The sequence below is a fragment of the Rhinopithecus roxellana genome, chromosome 4 (assembly GCF_007565055.1).
Source record: "Rhinopithecus roxellana isolate Shanxi Qingling chromosome 4, ASM756505v1, whole genome shotgun sequence".
In the NCBI taxonomy this organism is placed as follows: domain Eukaryota; kingdom Metazoa; phylum Chordata; class Mammalia; order Primates; family Cercopithecidae; genus Rhinopithecus; species Rhinopithecus roxellana.
This window is the reverse complement of record NC_044552.1, coordinates 17,004,839-17,032,775: the sequence shown is the minus strand read 5'-3', so window position 1 is coordinate 17,032,775 and position 27,937 is coordinate 17,004,839. Positions and strand designations below refer to the sequence as shown.

The 27,937-nt window shown below is 52.1% G+C and overlaps 1 protein-coding gene across 2 annotated transcripts in view; it reads right to left on the bottom strand.

Moving 5' to 3' along the window:
• Positions 1 to 4,709: 4,709 nt before the first annotated feature.
• The window catches only part of SLC22A23 (solute carrier family 22 member 23), a 187,695-nt gene continuing 164,467 nt past the window's right edge, over positions 4,710 to 27,937 (bottom strand). The window contains exons 6-10 of one of the 2 annotated variants that reach the window (XM_010361796.2): positions 21,282 to 21,384; positions 19,951 to 20,183; positions 18,203 to 18,235; positions 16,976 to 17,099; positions 4,710 to 5,579 (exon numbers count right to left, since the gene is read on the bottom strand). In XM_010361796.2, the coding sequence (XP_010360098.1) occupies positions 5,222 to 5,579; positions 16,976 to 17,099; positions 18,203 to 18,235; positions 19,951 to 20,183; positions 21,282 to 21,384 (851 nt within the window). In that variant the 3' untranslated portion in view covers positions 4,710 to 5,221. Of the gene's footprint in view, positions 5,580 to 14,881; positions 14,956 to 16,975; positions 17,100 to 18,202; positions 18,236 to 19,950; positions 20,184 to 21,281; positions 21,385 to 27,937 lie in introns of those variants that run through there. The other variant, XM_030929162.1, reaches the window with a different exon arrangement.

The window sequence follows — 27,937 nt, the reverse complement described above, 5'->3', positions numbered from 1 at the left end:
GGTCGCGTTCCCGTTTTGTTTTTAAGGGGTTAATCTTTTGAGCTTCCTTCTCAGCAGTGTGTGGGCCAAAAGGCTCATACTGACCCACCTGGTGAAGGAGAGGCAAAGTGGACAGTACAGACTTCCTCATTTGGCTGTGAGTGATAGAGGGACGAAATGAGATTTCTGTTGGGATTGAAGGCTGTAATCTAATCTAAGAGTTTCAACCAGACATGACTGTCTCATGTGCATCCTCAGTTAGAATTAAAGTGATGTGTAAATATGCTTTAGGTTTGTGTGTGCATTCCTTAGAATTCTGTCTTGTGAATTGATGCATCTATCTCCTTCTCATTGCAGTGAAACCCCAGGGCACTTCTCTTCTTGCTGTGTTCTCCCTAAACCCTTCCTCTGGGCACTCTTTTTTTGCTGTGTTCTCTCTTGGGCCTACATTTGAGCACCTCCCTACATTGCCCCATTACTACATTTGTGGTCTTGTGAAGTCTGACTTCTCTAGGCTCTGTCTCCTCATTTATAAAGTTGGAGTAATCCCCACCTTGATGGGTTCTCGTTAGGATTAAGTAGGTAGATGGAAACGCTTTGCAAACTACAAGTACCATGGCAGTTAGATGTCAATTATGGTTTTATCTCCTTCCTTTTTATGGATTCAAAGGCTTCAGGTCCTCTCGCTCTTCCTGTCATTTCATCATCTTCCCTTCTCCCCTGTCTTCTCCCCACATCCAGAGCACCTCAGGCACCTGCTTTGGTCATGTGTACTTTAATCCTACCGCTTGAAGTGGGTTCCAGTCTTGGGCCTTCTCCAGAGGTTCAGATGGTCTGGGGCCCAGGCTTTGGCAGGATTGAAAGCTCCCCTGGTGCCTCTGTGCAGGCAAGATTGAGGACCACTGGCAAAGAACTTTCTCATCTTTGGGGTCCATCGGAACCCTTTTTGTTCATCCAGAGGCAAAAGTCTTGCACTGAGCCGGCAGCAGGCAAGTGAAGGTGGTGACCCTGGCCAGGAGGGAAAGGCGCGTCAGAGAAGTGAGTCTGTGGTTCCAGGTGCTTCCCTCCTTTGCAGACTTTCCGTGCTAACCTGGAGGCCCCGGCCAGCCTCATCACAGCTTGCAAAGCTGAGTGGACACCTCTAGGAATGTAATAGTGAGTGACACAAAATCAGGGCTATGGAGAGAAGAGTTTGGTATAAATACTTTATTAAAGAAATATTGTCATTTTCATTAAAAAATACTACATTAGAGAAGAGTTTTGGGTTACCAGTCTTTCCTCACAGAATCACAGTGTAAGATACTCATTTCTTGACGTCTCTAGGAACCTTCCGGCCACGGATCAGCAGAACATAAACGAACAAGGGAAAAAAATTCCTCTTAATTTTACTGATGGCCCCCATCTCTCAGGTGGTCTGAGAGTGGCACTTGGTAAACAGTTTGTGTTTAATCCAGCCTCTGCCTCTGACTACCTTTAAGACCAGGACCCGAAGCAGGGTGAGAGGCCTCCGTCCACCCACCTGGGGGCAAGTGAAGACACGGCTTACAGAGGCATTGAAAGTAGTGACGAGCGAGGTCTGAACGAACACAGAGGATTTTATTACTCATCATTAATGGTAGTGAAATGCCCTTCGTTGGATACCATCAGGTGAGGTAGGGAAGACATTCCAGAGGAAATCTGTTAATGGGGCAACATTTTTATTTCTGTACATTTACATACAAATTTTCCCCAAAGGTACAACAGGTGCGACACCATGCAGACACGCAGCTGTGAACGAGTTCAGAACTCAGCGTAAGCTTGTGCTATGAACGAGCACCGTCAGAGAAGCCCCACCCACACGTACAGAAACACAGTTTTTATATTACAACCTCAAGGACAGAGGGAGGGAGGTGTTCGCCACTAGACATGACACACCATACTGATTTTCCAAAACACACGGTACATGAAAGTGAGGTGGTGCCTTCTAGACAGGAGGACATGCGACAGCTGGGGCCGGGCGGTATGATGTCACAGGCCCACCGATGGCACTTCCCGTTCGGGATCGCTCATTTGGCTCTAGGAGGTGGTGGCGTCTGAGTGCAATACTTCCCCTACGAGGTTGGTTTTGTTTTCTTTCTGTTCTGTAGCCAAACCAACTTACCACGGGGTTTGTGACCACGGGGAAGCCCGTCTTCCAGATGCAGGTGCTCTTACTCTCAGCAAACAAAAGCATTTAAACCTTTTTCCTGTTTCTCTTGGGGGGTAATAATTAGAGTATTTGATAAGAGTTTGACTTCAGGAAAAGAACAAAGTGAAGAAATGTTCAGCTTCATCTCAGGTGTCCACATTTGTGCATCACGTTTATTGAAAGGCTGACAGGGTAGGCTAGCAGAACGCAGGGGTGTGTGGAGGAGCAGGGGGTGGGAGGGTCAAGTTGAAACAGTGGGTGCCTGAGAAGGGTCTCCCTATTAGCCAGGAAGGGAACAGGACTGAGGGGTTCAAGCGCCACAGACGGTGCTGGGAAGTGAGCAGCCGTAGCAGCCTCCCCTGCAGAGCCAGGCGGGCCCAGTCGCATAGTGGGCTTGGGTGGGCCCTGCCGCCTTGCTCACTTGGTACCAGATTTCCTGGGGCTGTGCTCACCGGGAAGTGTTGCTGCTCTGGCAACATTTCATAAAGGTGTTCCTCGACAGCTTCAGATATCCCTGGGCTGAAGCTGCCACAGAACAGGCTCCCAGCCTCCTCCTGAGGCTGCCGTGGGAGGACAGCTATGGGACCGCCTTGCCGGCTGAGAGACGTCACCTGCTGGCCGTCGGCAAGTCAGCCTCACTCACACCCGCTGGGCTCTGGTCCCAGGAGCCCAGGCCTCAGAGCTAGCCTCTTTTCCAGTCACTGACAGATTAGTCCTGATGGCTGAAGTGCTGAGCACTGTCTTCGTTGGACCAGTTTTTTATTGTCATTTGAGGTGGAGATCAGAGACCATGACCAGAAGAGTGTGAGTGCTGTCCCTTGCCACCACCTTCCTAGAGATTTCAGGCAGCACTCTATAGCTTCAATTTCCGAAAAAAAAAAAAAGATTTACATAACCAGTGTGAGACTGCTTGCAACTTTCATCACTTAGCAAATCCTTCCGTAACACAGTACAGTAAGTGGACTGGACTGCAGGGTGGCCTGGTGCTGGGGGTGATGGGTGCAGACATACACCTGTCCAGGTGCAGGCTCATGGGCCTCGCTGGATCCTTCCCACCTTCCCCAACTGCCTACGGGCCTGGCTACTGGACAGGTCCTATTCTGTACGTAACGGGGGTTTGTTGACAGGTGACTTTGTAGCAAGTACTCCAAAAAAGGTAAAAGGAATTTCACAAGTTTGGCACGCAAAGGCTGCACAGATCTAAAGAAAGGCCTTTGTAAAGGTGAATGCAAACTAATGTTGAAACATGGAAACGTGACTTTAAAAAAGAGGGAAGATGAGGATGAGCTGGACGTGTTGCAAGTGGAGGTGGGGAGAGGCCGGCCAGACAGCCTCCCTTCCTGGGTACCTCAAGATCCCAGGTGTCGGCGTGGTCCAGCCACTGGAAACACGTGGCCATGAGTCTGCTTGCCCCTTGCTGTGTCTTTACACATCACCAGGCGCCTACTGATGTGTGGACCGCATGTGGAGGAGATGGGCGGAGACGGCAAACAGGCCAGGTGGAAAGCTGGAAGGGGAGAAGGTCAACCCCTTTTCTGCCCTGTGAATTGTAGCAATGTCGGTTGGAAGTCACTTCATTGTCTCACCCAGGCCCGAGACCACAGTTTCCCTGGAAGGACACAGTCCATGGAAAGACACGCTTCGAGAAGGGATGAGTTGGACAATCCCAGTAAGAAGCCAGGCTGTCCAGAAAAGCTGGTGCCCAAGTTGCTACAAAGTGGTGCCTGCCCTTGCCAAGGAGGCTGCCTCTTAGTGGCCTTGGGTGTCCTACAAATTTCCTCCGAAAGTGCCAAGAGGAAACCTTTACTTTCTGGGGTGAAACGAGGAACACGAAGAAACCCTTGGAGGTCGGGGCAGGGGCAGCGTTGAGCTTTGGTGAGATATTGCTTTCTTTCAATTTGTCTTGATGCCTTCGAGAGGCTGGAGGTCATCTGGACTCACCTGTGAGGAATCTCCGCTCCCTGCCAGAAGCCCCGCCTCCGCGCTAAGCGAGTGACAACAAGCCGGAAGCTGGCCCAGGAAGGCAGGCGTGAGGGGCCTAGCTCCTGCGGGTGCTCCCTGGAGTGCTCTCTGAGGTGGCGGCCGTCCAAGCTGGTGATCTTCCTGGTGTGGGCGACGGGCGCGTGTGGAGGGCAGGCCCCCCTTCTGTGGATTTGCCTCTGCCATCTTTTCGAGTTATTTTCTCATTGTTTGTAGCTTAGAAAGTGGCCGTGTTTTCAAGTAGTGCTGGCACAAGAGCTGGCTGTGCACGGGGGGCTTTTCTGCTGGAGCCAGTCTGGGAGAGGAGGAATAAAAACGAGCACATCTCAGGCCTCGACGCGTCTGTTAGCTGTGTACTCACAAAGCTGTGGTGATATGACCGCTACTCAATTAAGATTTCTGGTGAAATGTTTAAGCTTTTTCTCCAAGAGCGTCCAGCATCAAGTACAAAAGGATGATCCTGAAGGAAAGATGAAGCTGGTTTTAATGGCGTCTGTGAGCTGCTTTCCCTGCACACGGAAGAGAAGCTCTTACCTTGCAAACAGAAAGGGAAAAAGGACCTTAAAAAACCGTACACAGACTCTCTAGCAAAAGCCAAATTCATGTACATTTCACTCTGTCTAAAATGCAGTCCTGGAAACACTCCACGGTCCTGTCCTGCGTCTGCACACAGGCAGGCAGCCTGGGGGGCTCCTGGGTGTTGCGAGGAGCCGTGTCCTGTCTCCCAAAAGGGACCGGCCGCGACCATGGTCACTGCGGCATCTTCCCAGAGTGACTGCATCTCGCTGCCGAAAGAGGTGATTCCATTTGTGATCAGTGAGGGGGAGGGAATAAAGTGCTTCTCGTAAAAATGACCAAAATAAATACAAACATTTAATGGCAGAAAAGAAAGTCTTTGAAGGGTTATTTCCAAAGAGTTCGTCTCCTCCGACCCGTGCTCCTTGGACTTTTGGAAAGACAGGATTTCCCCACAGCCTTGAGAGGCTCGGCTTGGGTGGGGCCGCTTTCCCCCGCCGGCCACGCGTTCGGTCCCTGGTCTGTAAACCTGTGCCCGAGCGGCCCCAAACCCTTGAGCCCCGGGTTCTGCGCGCCAGGCTACATGGCCTTCATGCCATTGGCGGTGGCACCCTCGGGCAGTGTGTCACCCGAGGCTGCGGCATCGTGGAGGCCCGAGTAGTCCTTGAGCTCGGCGTTGGTGAGCAGCAGTGGCTGCTCCCCCTTCTTGTGCGGCAGCAGCGGCTGGCGCGTGTAGTGCTCCCCGTTGGAAATGTTCTCAGGCAGGTTCTGGTCCCTGCTCTCGGGCAGCAGGAGGATGCAGATGATGCAGATGAGCGTGCAGCAGGCAAAGATGATGTGGTGCAGGAAGTAGCCTTTCTGGTTGTGCAGCTCGATGATGGGTGCTGTCAGCATGCCGAAGCCCGCGCTGGCCAGCACCAGCCCCAGCCCGCCGCACCTGCAGGAGGAGGGAAGCACTGGGTGAGCTGCCGTGGCCTAATGGCTGGATCCTGGAAAAGCTCGGGGTGGACCAGGAAGCCGCCTCTGCAGCGGCCCTGCTGCCCTGGGCACTGCCCGGTGTACCCCGATATCACACATCTCATATCACCTGCACCCCGGCTGTATCTGTTCAGGGCCACTCTGAGGCAGTGACGTTTTTCCTCATCAGTTCAAAAGCTTTTACTTACATTATCTTTTTCTATAATCTGTTTCCTATTTTTATTGTTTTTTCAGGGCTGGGGGACCATGAGAACTTTATTTTGAAAGGCAGCTTTATATAATAATGTAAATGGGAAGCCGGTATTACTTGCCATAAGTAATATACAAGGAAAAATAAAAGGTAACGAAATTAGGCCATTTCCCCAAGGCCTGGGGGATTACCAAGGGTTAAAGAGGGTACTAAGGACATACCAGCACGAACAGAGACTTTTTCTTTGTCATAACTGGAGAGATAGCAAGATACTTTAAAAGAGTAATTTCCTCACTGTGAGTGGATGGCCCCCGTGTCTCCTAAAATTGATTGCGTACCACCAGTGGAAACGGTCCCTTCTCTGAGGACTGTGCCTGAAGGGTCCTCCAGATGAAGCCGTGCACTGACAGAGAACTACTCACTGCAGCTCTGAGCTCAGGACAGCTGAAGTCCAGAAGGCCAGCCCTTGATCTCCACGCCCTGCCTCGTACGGGAGCGGCCGAGAGTCCCAGGGATTAGTAGATACACAACACTTACAAAACCCCTGTCCCTCAAACCTCTCCACTTTGACCTAAAAACACATTACTGGGACAAAGGTGTTCTGCGGCCCCTGAGAAAGCAGTGCCGTGCCAGGCTGCAATGGGACCGTGGTGCTCAGGTGACAGGCCAGGCTAGAGAGGGCTGCCTGGTCCCCAGTTCTGGGGCCTCATTGAAGCGGGCAGGCAGAGGTGGCCTTGTCTCGAGGAACGGGGAGCGGAGTTGTCTGCCAGGCCCCGGGGCAGCGGGAAGAGTGGTCCTTTGGTTTGGGGAAGCTTTCTAGTGGGGGTGCTCAATTGTTAGGCACTCCCTGAAGTGAAGAGACCTTTGTCCTTGGAACTGCTGAGGCTGAGTGGGCTGAAAGGGAGGTCCCTGCAACAGGTAGGAGGCAGGTATATAACTCCAGCTCTTGACCAGTCTGTGGTTCTCTTGGTTGGCACTATAGGTAGCTTCTAACTCATCAAAAGACTGTCCTACAAGGTCACAAGATACAAGATCAACATATAAAAGTCAATTATATGTCTACATGCTAGCAACAAAACACCCAAAAATGAAGTTAAGAAAATTCCATTCACACTAACATCCAATGAATAAAATGTTTAGAAATAACAAAAGGAATGCAAGATTTGTATGCTGAAAAAGATAAAACATTGCTGAAAGTTAAAAAGATAAAAATAAATGGAGTGACATTCCATGTTCATGAATTAGAAGACTCAATATTGTAAAGATGGTAAGTTTTCCCAAATTAATCTATACGTTCCACATAATCCCTATGAAAATTCCAGGTGACTTTTTTTTTTTTTTTTTTTTTTTTTTTTTTTGAGAAAACAGTGAGCCGGTCCTAAAATTTATGTGGAAATGCAAAGGCCTCAGAGTAGTCAAAAACAGTTTTGGAAAAGAACAAAGTTAGAAGGCTTGCCTTCCCAGTTTCAAAACTATAAAGCCATACGACGTAAGGCAGTTTGGTATTGGTGTATACATCAATAGAACAGAATATATCCATATTAGAACAGAGTATTCCATATAGAACAGAATATTCCAATAGAACAGAAATTCCAATAGAACAGAATATTCCGTATATCAATAGAACAGAATATATCCATATTAGAACAGAGTATTCCAATAGAACAGAATATTCCAATAGAACAGAATATTCCAATAGAACAGAATATTCCATATATCAATGGAACAGAACTGGGAGTTCAGAAACTAACCTTCACATTCATGGTCAACTGACTGTAGATGGAGGCAAATCCAGTGAGGGGGAGGGATAGTTTTTTCAGCAGGTGGTGCTGGGACAACAGGATATTCACATGCAAAAGAATGATGTCGACCCTTCGCATCATGTAAAAAAATGAACTCAAAGTGGATAATAAAATCTAAGTGCTTAACTTAGCTCAAACTATAACGCTTCTAGAAGAAAACAAGAGAAAAGCTTTATGCGCTTGTGTTAGGCCAAGATTTCTCACACATAACATCAAAAGTGGGATCCATAAAAGAAAAAGCTGAAGCTGATCAATAGGACTTCATTAGGATTAGAAACTCCTACCCTTCAAAAGATACATGTTTAAGAAAAGGACCACAGACTGGGAGAAAATATTCCTGAAGCACTTATCAGATAAAGGACTTGTAACTAGACTTTTTTTTTGAGAGTGTCGCACAGGCTGGAGTGCAGTGGCACCATCTCGGCTCACTGCAAGCTCCGCCTTCTGGGTTCAAGCAATTCTCCTGGCTCAGTCCCCCGAGTAGCTGGGACTATAGGTGCATGCTACCATGCCTGGCTAATTTTTTGTATTTTTAGTAGAGATGGGGTTTCACCGTGTTAGCCAGGATGGTCTCGGTCTCCTGACCGAGGCATGAGCCACCACGCAACTCTTACAACTCAAAAAGAAGACAGAAAATCTAGTAAAAAGATGGGCAGGCCAGACACGGTGGCTCATGTCTGTAATCCCAGCACTTTGGGAGGCCAAGGCGGGAGGATCACTTGAGGCCAGGCATTTGAGACCAGTGTAGGCAGTAACACCCCATCTCTATTAAAAAAAAAAAAAAAATTGACAGCACACAAATGGTCAACTGGTGAACAGAAAAACAAAATGCAGCCCATCGTATAAAATGGAATATTACTCAGCCATAAAAAGGAATGAAGTACTGACACGTGCTACAACATGGACTCAAAAACATTATGCTAACTGATTGTATAAATCCATTTATATGAAAAGTCAAAAAGGCCTGTAATCCCAGCACTTTGAGAGGCTGAGGCGGGCAGATCACCTGAGGTCAGGAGTTCAAGACCAGCCTGGCCAACATGGTGAAACTCCATCTCTACTGAAATAGAAAAATTAGCCGGGCGCGGTGGCAGGAGCCTGTAATCCCAGCTACTCAGGAGGCTGAGACAGGAGAATTGCTTGAACCTGGGAGGCGGAGGTTGCACTGAGCTGAGTACGCGCCATTGCACTCTAGCCTGGGCGACAGAGCAAGACTCTGTCTCCAAAAAAAAAGGGCAAATGTGTAGAGGCAGAAAGCAGATTCGTGGTAGCTTGGACTGGGAGTAGGGATGGACTTCAGAGGAGGACAAGGGGATTTTGTGGGGAGAAAGAAATGTTCTATAACTGCATTGTGGCAATGGTTGCATGGCGCTGTCAGTTTACTAAAAGTCATTGAATTGTTTACTTAAAATGGATGAATTTTATGGTTCTGTAAATTATGCCTCAATAAAGCTGTTTTTTGTTTTGTTTTTTTTTCAAAACAACAAAACTTCCTGTTGTGGGGGCTGGTCTCCCTGCTGCTACAAATCTCCAAAGCTTTTAGTTCTGGGCAGGCGCCCAGGCCTTGCCTCTTCTTTCCAGGAACTAAGAGACCAGCCATGACTCCCCTTTCCCCCGCCACCTGCGGCCAGGGTTTCTGCTCTGCTCTGCCCGCTGTGGCACTGAGCAGCACTGAGGAGCAGCTCCCTTGTGCTGGGGCCTTCTCAGGCTTTGCTGCTCAGACCTGGAGAGCATCCCTGCCTTTGTGAACTGATGCCTGCTCCCACAGACCCTCTCAGGATGACCTGGGTTGACATGGGGGACGTGAATGGAGGAGGCTTGGGCAGGGGTGATCTGGGCAGGGAGGATGGGAGTCCCAGGGTTCCCAGGTGGCCCTCGTAAACCAGACATACACAGGTCTATGCTAATAACCCCAGGAAGAATCGCAGCTTCGGAGCCTTTTCTCAGAACGCAGTGGAAGCATGGTGATATTGTGTGTGTGTGTGTGTGCGCGTGTGTGTGTGCGCGTGTGCGTGTGCGCATGCGTGTGTGTGTGTGTGTTGGGGAGTTTTGTCCTGTTTTATAACAAAAAATAGAAGACACTTCTCTCTCCCTTCTCTCCCTGTAATGTAGAAATGGCCACCTCTCTGTAGGTTGCAGTCCACCTATCTGCATCCACCATAGGCCCAGGGGCAGCCTTGCCAGGCTTGCAGTCCTAGGGGATAAAGAGTTGCTGGATTCTTCCCTTTCCCAGCTGCTTCCTATCCAGCCATGACCAAGTCCTCAGGGCGTCCACTCCAGGCCACCTGGGTCTGCGCTCCTCCCTGCTGCATCTTCTGCACCCCCTGGACTTTGTTTCCTCACTATTGCCAAACCAATTTTCCTAGAACACAGAGCTAATCATGTCACCTGGCTGCTCAGAGTCCTCCAGTGGCTCCCTCCTGCCTGCAAGGTGATGCACAGATCCTGGGGGCCCCATCTCTTCATCCTGTCCTCTCCCTTTCAGTCTCACTACTCGTGGCGCCGGGTCCCTCAGCTCTGTCCAGTGCTCGCGCTGTGAGGTTCACCTATGCTGGCTCAGCCAAGCTCCCACAGGCTACCTGGGTAGGGCGCCGTCTGTGCACGTCTAGAGGAAGTACTGCCTTCCGGTACAGGGGCTTTGTTAATGTTTGTTCCATTAGATTATTGTCAAGACCGGGGCATCAGCTATTAGCCTCCAAGCCTTGAGTAAACCCACATACAAGGGACCAGCCCAAAGTGAGCTACAGAACAGACTTCTGCTGCCACAAAGGTGCGAGTGCCGTGGCTGGGAGCAGGAGTTCTGGAGCCCATGAGCTTGAGCTTGAATCCTGGCCCCCCATCCACCAGCTTCACCTCCCGAAGCCTCGGTCTGCATCTGTAAAATGGGGATGAGAAAAGCTCCAATGTCCAAGTGTGGTGGAGGTTAAAGCACGAATGTGACTAGCATGGGGACAGGAAGATCTGTGGATTGGTTGGTTCCAGGGACAGTGGCATCCACTGAGTGCTGGGGAGGGGCCACCCAAGTCCTTCAGGGTCTAGGGGGCAGCTGGGTGTAGGAGGAACCAGAGCTGGAGAGGTTCAAGAACTGGGAGGTGAACAGGATGAGCCTCTCCCATGGGCCTAAAGCCCCCAGGCATGACATGGGAGTCCCAAAAGTTGGCAGAGGGGGCTGTGCCACTGGGACTCTTCTCCTCCGCCCTGGCCCTCCTCTGAGGCACCAAGCTCCGCAAACACTGTCTTCTCAAGCTGCTTCACACCCACCTACCTCAGCCTTCCAGGAACCTCCGTTCCTGCTCCCTGAGCCCTGGGAATCCTGCCTCACCTCCTCCCGCCGCTGTGCACTTGCTGCACACGCATCCCCTCTAGAGCCGCGATGCGCGGGGCTCCAGTCCACTCCCTGGGAATCCTCAGTCCCAGCCACCCTTCCCGAGTCCAGGCTGAGCAGGCTCTCTTGGGCGCTCCCCCTGAATCCTCAGGACACTTGTGTAGCCCAAAGACACGTGTGTTGCGTGTCTGTGTGTCTCTAATAGACACGAGATGTCACCAGGGCAGGACCAGGCTCCATTCCATGTGCTGTCTCCAGCACCTGCCCAGCCACTGAGACCTGGCTGGCACCTGGGCATCTACTCAGCCCCGCAGTTGGGGTTCTAGACTGGCCCAAGCAATTCCCACCCTTGTGCCTTGAGTGTGTGCTGGGCCTCAAGGTACAAGGTACAGATACTTTTTAGCAGTAAAATACAGCCAGGATAGTGAGACGTTCCTTCCACAACAAGGTTCCAAAAGGCAGATTCTAGCAGACTCTTGCTAGCTTTGACGAAGTGAGCTGCCTTGTGACTGTGGTCCCTGTGGCCAAAGGCCAGCGAGGAGCTGAGGCTGCCAGCCCCACAGCCCGTGAGGAAACAGAGCCTACCAGTGCCTGACTTGGTTTAGTGGTGGACCCTACCCACTGATGGTAGCCTGTGAGAGACCCGGAGCAGATGACCTAGCCAGGCCATGTCCAGACTCTGGAGCCATGGAAACCGTGAGATGGTAGATGCATGCTGCTTCAGGCCCCTGTTTTGGAGCGATTGGTTATGCAGCAATAGAAAACCAAGATACTCTGAGTGACAGATTCCCCGGCCTTAGCCACGGAGGGAGATTGACAGCCACCTCTCATGCAGGCTATGATAGTCATCAGCACTTCACATTAGAAAGCCCTTCCCGGGGAGAGGCTGAAAGAGTTGCAGGAATAGCCACACCACTGTGCTTCATAGTGTATAGGGGATATGGATGAGGAAGAGCAAGAATTTGGGGGATGTGTCCCAGATACTCACACTCTTTCCAGGCTGAGGGTCCCAGACCACCGTTCAAAGACACTGCATCTTCTGTCAGTATGTGTTCACGTGCTTGTCACCTTACTAGTCTCTGAGTCCCTCAAGGGCAAGAATTATTTTCTAGGACATCAACAGGCACGTGTTGTTTGTGTTTAATAAATACTGGATGCTTGCGGATCACACTGGCTTCCTGAGTAGGAAGGTCAGCTCACCCAGATGAATGGGACAGGTTAAATATAGATGACCACTGCAATGAGCAGTAAGATCAAATCCTTCTGTAAGATGAAGACTGAACACCTAAAATAGCCAATTAAGTCTTTCTGGTAGACCTGGCTCTTTCAGGAAGCCACAGGGCATATCAGATGCTAGGGATAATGGACATGATCTTAATGGGGACATCATTTTCTCAGAAACCTCCCAGGTTTCTGCCTGACCTTCCCGGCATTAAATGTGGACGGCACTGACAAGCAGCTAGAGGACTGCCCTTACTCACACGGGAGTCACATACAGGAGTGCAGAGTACAGACCCCCAGGAGGGGTGGGCACAGGGCCACTGTTAAAGGGCAGACTGCATGGAGCAAAAGCCTTGCATTGTGCCTGGTGAACCACATCATACTGATCTATCTTGTTACCCGTGCCAAATGAAATGAAATATATTTAATTTGCAGATCATCAGAAAAATGTCTACATATATGTGTATACATAATATGCAACAAATATACACATGCATATAGAATATGGAATATATCTTTTTATTTTTTTCTATGGAAGCAATTATCTGGTTTTCTGTCAAAGATTCCGTGACATAGCCGGGCATGGTGGCTCATGCCTGTAATCCCAGCACTTTGGGACGCCGAGATGGGCAGATCATGAGGTCAGAAGATCGAGACCATCATAACTAACAGGTGAAACCCCGTCTTTACTAAAAATACAAAAATTAGCTGGGCGTGGTTACGCGTGCCTGTAATCCCAGCTACTTGGGAGGCTGAGGCAGGAGAATCGCTTGAACCAGGGAGATGGAGATTGCAGTGAGCCGAGATCACGCCATTGCACTCCAGCCTGGCGACAGAGCAAGGCTCCGTCTCAAAAAAAAAAAAAAGATTCCTTGACATTATTCAGTACGATTAGGAAAAGTTGTGGCAGAAGTTGGTATGCCATTTTTGACTTTGTTTTTTTTTCTCTCTTGAAATCTCAGATTAGAGAAAGAGATTGTTACGTCCTTGGTTTTAAGACGTTGGGTTCATTTCCTGCCCCTGAAATGTGGGCTCTGCCTGTGCCTTTTCTGCTTTTCTCTAGGTTGTCACTAGAGGGCAGCATAGGCCCGTGTTGACAAGTCAGAGCTGCTTGATGGACAGAACGGAGGGCACGCACTGGCCCCTTGTGCTTTAGGAGCACAAAATTGTAATATCCAAGGGATATCTTTATTTTACTAGCAATAGGATCTAAATAAGGTAGACTTATATGCAGGCCGACTTCTTACTAGAAATGGCAAACTTCATTGAATTAAGGATTCCAGAATCAAATTGCTGTTAGCCACGTGAACGTTACCGTCTCGCGTTGAAACACCGGAGGTGAGCCTCCCATTCCACCTCCTCTTTTATATTACTTAATGTGACTTGACTACATTTCTGTGAAGTCGGGGATGAGCAAATATTTGTACTTTTTTTTTTTTGAGATGGAGTCTTATTCTGTCGCCCAGGCTGGAGTGCAGTGGCACGATCTCAGCTCACTGCAAGTCCCGCCTCCCGGGTTCACACCATTCTCCTGCCTCAGCCTCCTGAGTAGCTGGGACTACAGGCGCCCGTCACCCCGCCCGGCTAATTTTTTGTATTTTTCGTAGAGATAGGGTTTCACCGTGTTAGCCAGGACGGTCTCGATCGCCTGACCTTGTGATCCACCCGCCTCGGCCTCCCAAAGTGCTGGGATTACAGGTGTGAGCCACTGCCCCTGGCCTTTAAGATACAACTTTTTAAAGAAGTTGAACAGACTCTGATGCTCCCTTAACCCCAGGTCATTCTGGCCCTCGGTGCCTATTCTTGAGGCAGCATTAAAGCAGAGGACAGATGTCAGGGAGTCGTCAGTCAGGGAGGGTCTCAGGGAGGCCCGTCCGGCTTATGACCTAGAAAGGGCCAGGGCCGCCGGAGTGGGCAGAGCAGGAGAAAACAGGCGGGTGTCATGATCCCCAGCGCCTGCGTCCTCTCACCTGGACCCCCGCGTGAGGGCAAAGGCAGCCTCGGAGCCCACCTGGAGCATCCAGATGGACAGTGGATGGAAAAGATCAGCCCCAGCACAGCCAGCAGCTGCTTCCAGATCCACCCAAGACCCCAGGCCACTTCTGCCCATGTCAAGCTGGGAGGTGGACACAGTCAGATACACTTGCAAAGTCACCCAACTCCCAACGTCTCACAAATGAATCTGATGAGCTGTGCACTGGCTGATGAGAAACGCCCCCTGGCCTGGGCCTGAGCGGGTAGCTGGTTCTGTCAATGTGAGGTCTGGACAGAATCTCATGAAACAATATTTAGTTTACTTGGACTCTATCATCCTTGGGGCAATAGATTTCTGCAAGCCTTTGTTGCTTTTTGTTGTGGAACAAGTATGAAAAGTATAGAAGCATTTTTTGAACTTTTTGCAGTAAATTTCATAACCTCGTATTTGCTTCCAGGCTGTCCATCCTGGCCCCTCACCCTTTGCTGCCAGGTGGCTTGTCTGTAGTCGAGTGTCACAGGGAAAGGCTAGCTCTGTGCTAAGATGGAGCTCATGGACCCCAGGCCGCCCATCCCGGCTCATCTTGGATTTCTCTCTGTGAAGTGGGGGGATGGCAGGGGAGTCCACTTCCATCCTAGCGCCTCCATGGGAATTGTTCCTGAGTGCGTTTGCAAGAAAGAGCTGTGGCCTCCCGATGGCATGGGGCGGGGGGGGGGGGGTGGCGGGAAGGGCTCCCAGCGAGAAGAGGGATTTGTCAGGAACGCTGGACATTCTCCCAGCCTGGCCCAGGGACCCCCTTCGGACTCCATTTCCTTTCATCCTCTGCAGGCACGAAAACATCACCAAGGGTCACATATTTTTTCCAGTTTGTCATCTTGGCAAGCTGAATCTGAGAACATGTTTGTTGAATTTCTATCCCCAAATCTTTCCAGGTTTGCATCAAAGAGGAAAAGGATACAGCATTTCCTTCAGTCGAGCTTGCTAAGCCAAATTGAACAGAGAAGAATGATCCCTACCAACTGCCAGCGTTCGGGGGCCCCTGCTAGCCACCCCTCCCCCCACCAAATGCATAATCACACAAAGGCTGCAAGAGACCAGCTGGGAACCCAGAAGGTCTGACTGTGGCTTCTGGTCTATTGAAAGACTCGCCTTTGCTGTGTTCCTTGATAAAGGAGGGAAATTTCACTTCCCCCCTTTAGACAGGGAGGGAGCCTGCGGTCTGCCTGAGGTATCTTGCAACTGCAAGCACTAAATAAGCTCCTGACTCCTCTCTCCCCTGTGGCTTATGCAGAAGGTAGGGACAGGATGAGTTCTGTGGCGCTTAATCATACAATAATACCTCGGCATTTCTGTCCAGGTACCCAGTAGCTGTCAGGCTGGGCCTGTATGATACAGATCCAAGACAATGAATCAAAGTGCGGATGTGAAGATGCTGTTGTTAGCACGGCTACTGGAAACGTGGAAAGTAAGAAAGTCCACGGACTTGCCTACTTGCTCCCAAAGCCTTCCCCGGCACCAGAGAGGCTGAAATCATTAGCCTCCACATAGCCCACCTTGGACTGGAGTGGCCTCTGCTGGATTTTCCCAAGGGTGTCACTATTCGGACACCTGGGTTTTGACTCATGGCTGAACTATTGGCCTTACTCTCAAGTTCTGTTTTATGAAGGCACATGCATGAGAAATGCTAATGACACTCCTTTAAGAAGTTCAGTGTGCTATAACTCAAGCTCCTCAGTAAGTCACAAACAGTGCAGGAAAATGGCTGCAGCTGAGTGATGCTCTTTTAGTGGAGGCATGCCTTTTTATTAACCTCTAAGCATGGCAACAGTAAATGGTGTGTAGCACCCAGGAACCACGACCCAGGGACAGAGACAGCACCAGGAAGGGGTCAGCCTCACTTTCTGAACTAAAACAAAAGTGGCTGAGCACAAGTTAGTCACACCTTTTAGGGAGGTATGAAATGGCCACAGACTCCACGAAGGCAGGACTGTGCTGTTGTGTGTACTGGGCCTAGTGTCTGGCACGCAGTGGGCTCTCCATCCATGTTTCTTACGTGAGTCAATGATCTCACTTGCTGGGCTTTCTCTCTTAGGATTCATGACATCAACTTCTCAGGTCAGTATAAAATAAGGCTCTTTCAGCCTGGCACGGTCGCTCATGCCTGTAATCCTAGCACTTTGGGAGGCTGGGGTTGGGGGGGGGGGGATCACCTGAGGTCAGGAGTTCGAGACTAGCCTGGCCAATGTGGTGAAACTGCGTCTCTACTAAAAATGCAAAAATCAGCCGGGCGTGGTGGCAGGCACCTGTAATCCAAGCTACTCGGGAGGCTGAGGCAGGAGAGTCGCCTGAACCCAGGAGGCAGAGGTTGCAGTGAGACAAGATCATGCCATTGCACTCCAGGCTGGGCAGCAAGAGTGAAACTGCATCTTGGTGGGGGGGGGGCGGGGGGGAAGGCTCTTTCTACTTTTTAAAACATTCTGCAATAGCTGTGCCGTGAGGTCTCTTAGCAGAGTTGGCGGCACAGGTCTGGTGGAAGTGCGGCATGAGTGATCCACAATTCCCCCCTTGCCAGTCACTGACATATTTCCTGGGCCCAGAGTAGCTCCCTGTTTCCCCTTCCTCCTGCTGCTGCCTGGACAGGACCCCAGGGCCAGGTTCTTCTGTGACTCTTGGGCACCTTGGAGTTGGATACAACAGCCACCTCGGCTGTGAACCACGAAGCCGATGTGCCCAGAGCCAGAGACAGAGCTGATGCTGGTTCATCCCACACCAGCCTGGAGCCAGGGACTCGTCTTTGAGTCCCGAGAAGCCGGCGTTCCCCGGGGTGTCTCCCATTACGCACCTTATCACCGTTGGGGTGATCTCCGCACAGAAGAACACGCTGAGGCTCCCCACTGCATGGGAAGCAAACATGCCCACGATGGAAAACGCGATGGAAAATTTGTCCTTGACGCTGTCACTCATCCCTGGGGGAGGGTCAGAAGAAGGGGATGGTGAGGGAAGAGAGGAAGCCAGGCCAGGGTGGGAGGGAGGCCCGGGGCTGCACGGCACGGCTCCTCCCCAGTGCCCAGCGTGCGGCATGGATGGGTGTGCAGTTCCCTCTGGGAACCAAGCCCCTCGAGGACTAGACGCCCAGAGTCCCCGCAGTAGGTTTTGTGGGGCTCCTGTGAGTCCCTGTGCATCAAGCATGCTGGAGCTCATGGCGGCCTCTATTGGCATTCCTCAGCCGGGAGCCATGCCTGGTGGGAGTGCAGGCTGGCGTGTTCCCGGTGCCACAGCAACACCCCTCTGCCCTGGCCTACGTTTGCTCCAGTCAGGTCTGATGTGCCCAGCACGTGGGGCAGGTAGCCTACGTTTGTTTCAGTCAGGGTTAAGGAAACAAAAACTCAAGCCATAGAATTTATGGGCCCAGAAGGAAAGTGTTCAACCCATCAAAGCCCTCGTAAATGGCACCGGAGACTGACCTTGCACAGGACTGTGTCTGGCACCGTGCACGGACATGCTGTCAGGGCCATACAGCTGGGGCTCAGCTCAGTTCCCCCAAGGCTGCATAGAGGGCAAGCGCTCCCCAGGGACACGGGCGAGGGCTGGGGCAGGCCAGGCGGGTGCAGCAGCAGCTTCAAGGTGCAGGGCGGCACTCTGCTGTCCCCAGAGCTGGAGGGCAGCAAGCTTACATGGGTCAAAGGGGGACAGCGGCTTCCCCTGGCAGCACAGACGGCCGGGCCCCAGCACTCCCGGGCTTTCTCCCCCACCCAGATGCTGTCCAGGACAAAGCAAGCTGGCGCCGGGCCAGGGCCTGTGCTGAGCCTGGTGCCAGGGGAAGGGGCGGGGCATGCGTGCCAAGCAGCACAGAAACAGGGAAGCACCAGTCGCTCTTTCTAGAGGCAAGAGGGAGAATACAAATGTATCCGTATAGTGTCCAACCTACGGCCAACTTCAGCTGCAGTTCTTGGAGGGCAAGGGGGAGAAAGAGAGGAAATGGAAACCACAGGTCTGTGAGTCTTGGAGAAAACGCCCGTTTAGATGTAATACAAGACGAGGAAGCACCGCCCGCGCGCTTGGGACTCACCTGAGTCTGGGTGCTGGCTGTACTTTCCAATCACTGGGCCCGCGGACATGATCGCACCCACACAGACAAGGGCAAAGCAGGTAAGAGAGGAGAGAGCACGTTAGGTGTGGAATTAGCCCAGTGTGTTCCCATGTGACTTGGTTCAAGCAAACTCCCTTCCGTTTCTGGGATGGCGCTGGCTGCCAGGGCAGTGGAGTTCATACGCACTAAACAAAGATCTTTTTGTTAGGAAGACAGGGGTAGGATCCCGCTGACCTCAGAGCCTGGGGAGAAAATGGAACCTTCACAGCAAGACCCTAGCAGGTGCAAAGGGTGAGCTTCCTTGCATATAAAGTCACCCACAGGTCACTGTGGCCTGCACTCAAGCAGCATCAAGCACCATGGGGCACCCCTGCTGGCCCCAGCTCTGCTCCTCACGGCTGCCTGGTGTTCACTTGGGGCTCCTGTGCATTCCTGCTTAGGGCCAAAGGGGCATGGCAACACCTGGTGGCTGAGGCACTCTGCCACTTCCGTCCCAACTGTGTGAGCAGGGCAGAGGCTCCCTGGAAGGGCAGCTGGGGAATGGGGATGGAGGGAGACAGGCACCACGTGTGTATTCCATTAGCTAAGCCTACTAGCAGTCTCCCAGCAAGGTATAGATTGCATAGGAACTGTCCAAGCTAGAAAGCCGCTCCTGAGTTGGAAGTGAGCCATCTCTAACCCAGGCTGCACGACAAGGCCACTCTAATCTGGGGGTGGTGGACAGCCCTGAGAGCCTGCGTTCGTTTTCCTTGTAAAGGCAGGGGAGCTCTGTGGGGTCCATGTTCCCACAGTGTCCCCAGCCTGTCCCAGGAGGACCGTGCCAGGGCGGGAGAGGAGGTTCAGCAGCCCTGCCTGTTCATGTCATGCCCTGGGCCGGCCACGGAGGTGCTGTGGTGGTTTGTCTACACACGGGGGTATCTGTCGGTGAGGAGCTATACAGAGCTTGCTGGAGAGGCCAGACGGACTCTCTAGCTTTGCCTTAGATTATTATTATTATTTTTTTTGAGACAGAGTCTTGCTCTGTCACCCAGGCTGGAGTGCAGTGGTACAATCTCAGCTTACTGCAACCTCTGCCTCCCGGGTTCAAGTGATTCTTCTGCGCCAGCCTCCCGAGTAGCTGGGACTACAGGCATGTGCCACCAAGCCCAGCTAATTATTTTTTGTATTTTTAGTAGAGATGGGGTTTCACCATATTGGCCAGGCTGGTTTGAACTCCTGACCTTGTGATCTGCCTGCCTCGGTCTCCCAAAGTGCTGGGATTACAGACGTGAGGCACTGCATCTGGCCAGATTATTTTTAACCTTTACTGAGAAATTCTTTGGTCCAAAGAGAAGCTGATGAACTCGGGAACATCTGCTGAAAAGCAGGGCCCTAATGTGAGGGTGACAAAACAGATTTATTTCCCCTCATGTCACTAGAAAGAGACAATCCTTTGTTCTTCTTTGTCATACACAGAAGCCGTCTGTCCCATTAGTGAAGACCCGGCCACCAGGACTCGGAGAGAATCATGGTGCAGCCCGGCTGGGGCAGGGGGAGGAGGGAAGGCCCAGGGCCCTCCGAGGCGGGCTCCACAGATGCTCTCACGGAAGCTCTATCCTCCCCAAAGCAGCTCCTTCCAGCGGTAGATTTCAGAGTGGCCGCTGGAGTCTTACCCAGCCCTTTCAAATGCCCTTGGGGGTCTGCCAGCCCCCCTCCCTGCACCCAGCCCGCCTCCCCGGCCCACTCACGGTTGAGGAGGCCGAGCTGCAGGAGTGAGGCCAGGGCGGTGAGGATCATGAAGAGCAGCAGGCCTCCCCTGCGCCCGAGGAACCGGACCACCACGCACATGGCCAGGCAGGACACCAGGGCGATGCTGGCCGTGGTGTAGTAGTCAGCGTAGAAGTTCTCCAGGAGCGGCACCTTCACCTCGTGGCCCATCATGCTCCTGGCAAAGCAGTGGTGGATCCCGTACCCTGTCAGCCTGTGGAGACATACCGAGCGGCGGTGGGTGGGCTGCCCCCACGCCAGGGCTGCGCTGTTTCCCGGGAGCTCATGGTGTCAGGTGACCAGGAGATGAAGAAGTAATACAATGTGTCATAGAAAAGCCCGCCATGACCGAACTACGAGCAGATTACAGAGCAAATGCAAAAGAGGAGACGTGAGAGAAATAGGGACTGCTTCTCCTGGTGGGGCTCCACGCTCATGCTCCTCTGCTGTGGCTTCAGTAGACAGGTGTGGGCACAAGAGCGGTCACCCTGAGCGGTCACCCTGGCCCCGAGCCCTCACCCTGGGCCTCCGTCTTTACCTGTGGCAGCTTGAGACCCTTCACAAACGAGTGCCACACCCCAGCTGACCCCTAACCCAAATGAGTCGAATCCCTCCCCTCCGCCACCTTGGTGACCTCTGATCCTGAACAAGGGACCGCCTTGCGCAGTCAGGGCCACTGAGCTGTCAGTCAAGACAGGAGTGACCTTCTAGGTACACACCAAGCCCAGGGACTGGGCTGCAAAGAAGCTGCGTGAATGATGCCCCCCGCCCCTGTAGGACCCAGCAGGCGGGGTGACCAGGGCCGGTGAGGGCCCTGGGAGGAGGTCTGGGCTCACTGGCCTGGCTCAGGCCCACCTGCCTCCTCCCGCGGCCATCCTGGCACCTCTGGCCAGGCTGGCTGCAGGTTCAGGAAGGGCGGGGCCGGCTACAGACAGGGGCCACGGCCACTTTGCAGCCAAGGCCTCATGGGTCTCAAATCCTGTCCTGAGACAGGGCCCAGAGTCGCAGCCTTGTAGCAGTCCCCCCTGTGCCCCTGAGGAGGTGCGTTCATGTGTGTCTTGGTGCCCTGGACCTCATGGGCACATGGTGGGGAGGCCCTGCTCACAGGATTTACATGCCCGGGCTGGGGGCACCAGCTGCTTGAAGCTTCCGGGAGGGGGAGGCCACTATCTTCTAGCCCGTGTCACTTTTCACACACACCCTTAGGATTCCAAGTTCAGTGGGGTGGGGAGTAGGGCCCTGGGCTTCACTGCTGCCCGCCTTCTTCTCTGGCCCCCTCCCACCCAGCTGGCACTTGTCCTCTCTGACTCACGAGTTCACACACAGGACCACAATGTTCTTCCACAGGTTCCGTGTCCCCACCACCTTCACGATGCAGACCTTCTTAGGCCTCCGGGAAAGCTCCTTCTCCAGCTCTGCAAAGAAACAGATGCTGTGAGCCCTGGGCAGGCCGCCCATGGAGGATGGGACAGCAGCTGCAGGCATAGTCCTGGTTCCCCAGTTTGGGCACCACAGAAGGGAGAGAAAAGCTTTTTTTTTTTTTTTCCTTTGCCAGTGGATAGGGTCTAGGTTTCCAGGATAGAAAGGCACTCAGAAGACTCCAGCTCTGCAGCTTCGGTTTCCCTCGGGTGTCTGAGGGGGCACCAAGGTGCACCATCAGCAGAAGTTTCCTTCACAAACCCTTTTTGTGGAACCAGGCAGAGTACACACAAATCAACAAACAGTGTCGACTCAGTTCACTTTTGTCTGAGGACAGAGCTCAGCGATGATATTCTAGGTTACTGAGGCACTCATTAGGCCCTGGGCAAATCTAAACAAGCAGTTCTTTTCCGTACACTCTGCATCTGCCTGTGTCACCCCACCCCCGGCTGGGAGACTGGGAAGGCCACATGCAGATATGCTCCTTAGCCTTGTGGGGTGGAACTTACCATGGCTATAGCTACTTCTGCTGAAACTGCCCTTAGGACATACGAATCTTTGAAAGACAAACACATAAGTGAATACATCTGCATGTATGTGTATACACGCATACACGCACACATTCATACGCATATGTATACGTGTGCACGTTTTAGTTAATGGAAGTCCTTGGGAGCTGGACAATGTTTTGGCTCCAAGGGATGTGAGCAACTATAAAGTCATGAGACTGGGTTTCTTGTGCAGCCCCAGCAGCTCTGAGAGCCCCTCTGAAGGGAGTTCCCCAGCGCAGCGTTACAGGGGTCTGCAGAGGTGCTGGTGTCGATTTGGCAATTTACAGGGAAGATTCAGAATGCGGCAGAGGCACTGGCCTCCAGGAGCTGTCTGCGTGCACGTCTGGGAGCAGGAATGCCACTCGCAGCCTTCTGTTGCCTCTCTGCCTTCCTAGCCTGCATGTCTGCATGGAATCACCCCCTTCTGGGGAGCTAAAAAAGAAAAAGGAGACTTCCTGAAGCGGAGGGGAACCAGGACTCTTCAAGACTGTCAAGGTCACGAGAAACAAGAAAGACTGAGCAGCTGTCAGACCAGGAGACTAGGGAGAGGGGAGAGTGAGATGCAGTCCTGGGCGGTATCCCGGGGCGGGAGGAGGCTTCATGGAAAGCACGATGATGGGAGGCACTAGAGAAAGGCTGGGGTTTGGTGAATAGCAGTGTTCCAATGTCACTTTCTTAGTTTTGACAATAGTATCATGACAATATCAGACATTCGCAATCGGGGAAGCCGAGTAAGGGGTATACGGAGATTCTGTACTATCTCAGCAGCTTTCCTGTACATCTAAAATTATCCCCGAATAATATATTTATAAAATAAGAAAAGCGGTGGAGATGGGGAGGCCTCTGTCTACCGAGGAAGGCTTCATTGCTGGGAGTTGCCTCTGGAGGAACTCTCCTGCTCCCTCGGGGGCTGTGTCTCCAGGACCCTGGCCCTGTGCTTCCGAGGGCCACTCTGAACCCTAGACGGCTCAAGTTCAGCCTTCCTCTTCCACCACCTTCCGGCCATCCAGCGGCAGGAGGGTCACAAAGCTCCTTCGTTATAGTTTAAAGAAAAAATGTGTTGCTAAATCCTAGGGATTTAGGAACTTTTTATTCAAACATTGTTTTTGAACTCAGTGTCACCAGCCAGGGCACAGAAGGCAGAAGGAGAAACCTTTCCCTTGTCTGAGGGATATCATGTCTGCTGAGTTTCCAGAACTTTCTTCTTTCCCATACTTAGGTGCAAAGATTGAGGTCTGTATGCAAGCCCACAGGGCCGGCATTTCAGCTGCTGGTCCACGGACCCTCTCGGCTCCCAAAGTCTCCTGACCATTTTTTTTCCTTAAAATGGGCTACTTTGACTACAGGCACAGTTTCTCTATGGTTAAAAAAAAACTAATTTTGTAACGAGCTTGAAAAGATCATGGTTAACAGAAAACCTTGGATCTGATGATCTGAGTATCTTTGCTATTATAGATCTCATCAGAAACCAACTCTAACAGCTACGTTTTATCGCCACAAACTGAACTCCTGATATGTTCTTGTTTATGAAATATGATGTCAAAGAAGCAATAACAATTGCATTATGACCTGAGCTTTTTAAATAAATTAAACCTAGAACCCAGTCTAAAAAATTGACTGTAGTCTGCAGAGGTAACTGAATTCTTCTAAGTGGAATTAGATTGACCTTTCCAGGGCTATTGATATGTTGTCAGGAGGCACACGAAGTGCTTCCTCCCGTGCCTGGCAGAGTCACTGTCCAGTGGCTTTTTGCTCATCTTACTACCAGTGACTCACATCACCAGCCTGTCAGCAACAACATGAAGCTTCTACAGCATTGTCTGTTCTTCTGGGCCCCAAATCCACAAGCTCTATGTTATAGGACACTTCAGGTGGCTCTAACACCCTCAATGGTAGCTGAATCCAAGAGGCCTTTTTGTCTGTCCAGATACCAGATGGACATCTAGGGACTTCTCTGAACTCCTCACACATGGAAATGAATGGGCAACAGGGAGCCCGGCCAGGTTGTGGGGCACTGGCATCCAGGATTTGCTGATGTGAGCACCCGGCTCCCGTGCGCTCTTCGAGACAGAGGAGGAGGAGGACACATGGGCCTGCTCAACTTAGAGCCATCAGAAAATTTTCCAACCAAAACTGATGTCGAGCCTACTGAATTTTGATGAGCCGGGTATGTCCAACTCCACCCTGCAGCCCCAGTGCCTCCGCATTTTCATGGATCCTCGTGTAGTCGGGGCTGAGGTCTGGGTGCTGTGAGGGGCCTGATGAGCCTGGGCAGGAACCCAGCTTCTGCACTTCTGGCTGGCTCCTTGGAAAAGCTACGCTGTCCTTGCCCTGAGCCCAGCTGCTCATCTGTGAAGTAGGATGAAGCACTGCTTGGCTGGCTGGGAGAACTCGGTGCGGCCTCCGGGAGCACTCGGGGAGCACGTGTCCTCCTGCCTCAGGCTCAGTGAACCCAACATCTCCCACCTTCTCTTCACCAACAGAGGAAGGGAAAGGAGGTCCTGATGACCCTGCTGACTCGCTGGGAGGAGGACACGGGCTCTCCACATTTGGCCATCTGCTGTGAGAGGTAAATCAGGCCTCCTAGGACAGCAGAGGAGGCAGTGGTCCCTTGCCCAAGACAAGGCTTGGGAGTAGCAGGGAAAACACGCAGAGGAGAACTGGAATTGGCTTGCGTGGGGGTGTGAGATAAACCGGCTTTGTTGTCATCCTAGTGGATGATGCTAGTGCGTTAGGGGTGAAATTGGAAAACCATGAGTTATAGAGACAGAAAGCAAGAAAAGAAAAAGGAGGAGGACAAGGAGCAGGAGGAGGAGAAAAAGAGAAAAGGAAGGGGAAGAAGGGATGCTGCCATCTCTGCCACAAGAGTCATTAAAAAAGCACACTAAATGCTCCAAGGAGGCAGCTCTGAGCCCCACACCTGTGTTGGGAAGTAGAAAAAGCAGCCGCTGCCTCTTCTACGCAGCCCTTCTCCCCTCCGGGACGGATTGAGATGGCGCCACTCGGCCGCTTGAATAAATGTGCTTTGAAAACAAGTGGAAGATAAGCGTCCATAGGAATCTTATCACGAAGTCACCGCAGACAGCACAGTCTTCAACGTCTAGCCAAGCCTTCAGCAACCGACCTGGCAACCGCCGACCTCTGTCATCTCTGTCCTCGTCTGCCCAGACATGGGCTCCACCTAACCCGAGCCCTCTGAGTGAGCCATGGCGGTCGTCTGCAGAGCGAGGGCCCTGTGCAGCCTGCCTGGGGTCAGATCTTGCTTTCATCACTTACAGGTGGTATGACTTGGGCAAGGTACCTAGTGTGGAACGTGGAGGTGGCCTGACACATCCACTCTCTTGTCATCTCAGGATCTGAACAGATTGTTAAGGCCGAGTGAGGCAGGTCAGGACAAAACCCAAGCTCTGTCATTGCTAAGGGTAGTGGGGAGCCCCACACGGGGCTAAGATGGGGACGCTCGGATCACACAGACTCAGCCGTGCATCCTGGCAATGCTGGGCAGGTTGGCTTCTCGGGGATAAGGCATGAGGCTGCCCGGAGAGGACTGATGCTGAGGACGGAGGATACCTGTACCCTGCACGTGGCTCCCCACAAGGAGAGAAGATAGGAGGCACTGAGAGGGATCGTGGAGTTACTGTTCCCCAGTGCTCAGCCTCTTTGGACCCATTCTGTGCCTGTAAAGCAGGAGAATGGCCCCTTTCCCTTGTGAAGCTCAGAGGCTGATGACATGCACATGAAGCGCGTCCTTCTGTGCCTGGCAGTCACTGTCCAGTGACTTTTTGCTTATCTTACTACCAGCTGAGCGTTCTACATCCCAACATCTGAAGCCTGAAATGCTCTAAAATTGAGAATCTTTTGAGCACCCACATGATTCTTAAAGGAAATGCTCACTGGAGCATTTAGATTTGGGAGTTTTGAATTTGGAAAGCTCAACCAGTAAGTATAATACACATATCCCCAAATCCCAAAACATCCACTCCCCGAAACACTTCTGGTCCCAAGCATTCTGGATAAGGGAAGCTCAGCCTGCAGAACTGAAGGCACAGTCTTGTGTGTGGCACTCATCCTGGGTCTCGCTTCTGCACTAGGCTGCTGGCCACACGGCCACATTGGGAACCAGCGGGCCTTTTACTCCTGCTAGAAATGCTGGAAACCTCAGGAATTATGACACAGGAGTGCTGTCAGCACTTGGGCACATTATGTGATACGAAGGTTGCAGGACTGACATTGAGACATTGATGCTCAGGAACACACCCACATATCTAAAGTAACTTAGCTGCACGGGACACTGAGAACATCAGACTTGCTAGAAGATAAAGCAAAGACAGCTTTAAAACAGAGAAGGAAACGAGAAATTTGGGAACATCAGGTTTTCCCCTGGCATAAATCTAAGGTTAGGATGTACTGACGGGGCAGCGAGCAGCCCCGCTGGACCCCTACATATACCTCCAGCCAGGCCCGAGACGCTCACCTACCCAGAGGTGATGCAACCACAGTCCTAACATTTCCTTACTACAGGAGTCCTGGGTTCGTTTAGCCCATAAATATTCATGGCACGCCTGCTACGCGTCAGGCCTTCGGCTGGGCTGCTGCTGGGGGTACAGAAGTGTCTGGCTCTACAGACAGAGGCCCTGCCTTGCCTGGCCTTGCCGCTCTGCAGGGGTGACAGGCATTAGTAAGGAACCCTGCAATTACTCGTCATAGCTGGGATGAGGGGAAGCGGGAAGAAGTGCTGAAGCTGTAACGGTGAATAACCGAGGGCTGACTTGGTCTCTGAGGAGCTGGCCAAGAGTGGGAGCTGAGAGGAGAGGGAGTGTGCACGGGGAGGGCCCTGTGGAGAGGAAGATGGTGGTGTGTCCTGGGAGCCAAATGAAGGCCAGGGTGTGAGGCGGCTGGAGGCAGAGATCAGAGAGGGCCTCTACAGTGACCTGGAGGACCTGAGGTCTACCCGAAACGCACTGGGAGGCACTGGAGAGGCTTGAAGCCGGTGGTGATGTGATCAGATCATGTGTGACCTGGTGGCAGGGAGGATGGAACAAAGCTGGGAACCCAGCCAGCCGGCCAGGGCACGAGAGGGTGACAGACACGAGGCTCGCAGCAGGTGTTGGCTGTGGGATTAGATGAGGTGATGGGAGGAAGATTCCATGCAGAAAACCGAGTCTGGGTGGAGGAAGCTGGAAGTGGGAGATGTAGCAGCTGAAGGACACGCTGCCTTCCCCCAGCACTCAGCAGCCCTGCCATCATGCTGCCATCAACACACCTGACAGCCGGGGGCGGCAGAGAGCGGAGGCCGCCGTGAAGGGCTGCGAGGCAGAGCGACCGCCTGAGGACCGCTGCCCATGGAGGCGAAGCCTCCCTCCTCTTTGTTAAGTCACATGTCACCAACTACCTCTCACCCAGCCTCCTGCCTGGGACTCTGGAACGGAAATAAGGACCAGCAAAACTCATGAGCAAAGAAATAAATTTTTAAAAAGGATCTAATACCACTTTCCAAATATAGGAGGGAAATGAATCAGTGTAATTAGGATTGAGAAAACAAGCTATTCCCAGACAATATTTTAACGTGAAAGAAGCGGAGTGTGATGGCTTCATTAGGGAAATGGCACAAACAAATTGTACTGTAAGCCTAAGAGCATTAGCCTGCTACCGAGTGAGGTCTGGGGACGTCTGGGAAAGCCATCTGGACCGTCCAAAACGAGCAAGCACGGCCCCGCTGGAGAAACCCCGACTGAGTACTCGCTGCTCAGAGCAGGGAAGTTCGTGTCTACCCGGAGCTCTCCCTTGTGTTACAGCAGCATGGCAAAGCCACCCCTGCTGGACTTTGCAGGTCAAATCCTCGCTCAGCTTTTCAGCAGCTGTGTGACCTCTGGAAGCTACTCAGCCTCTCTGTGCTCTCGCTTCCTCATCGGCAAATGGGGCTAATTATAGTGCCTTTCTCATCGGCTGTCACGGAGCAACAACACACGTGAAGCGCGTGGGACTAAAAATTAAATAT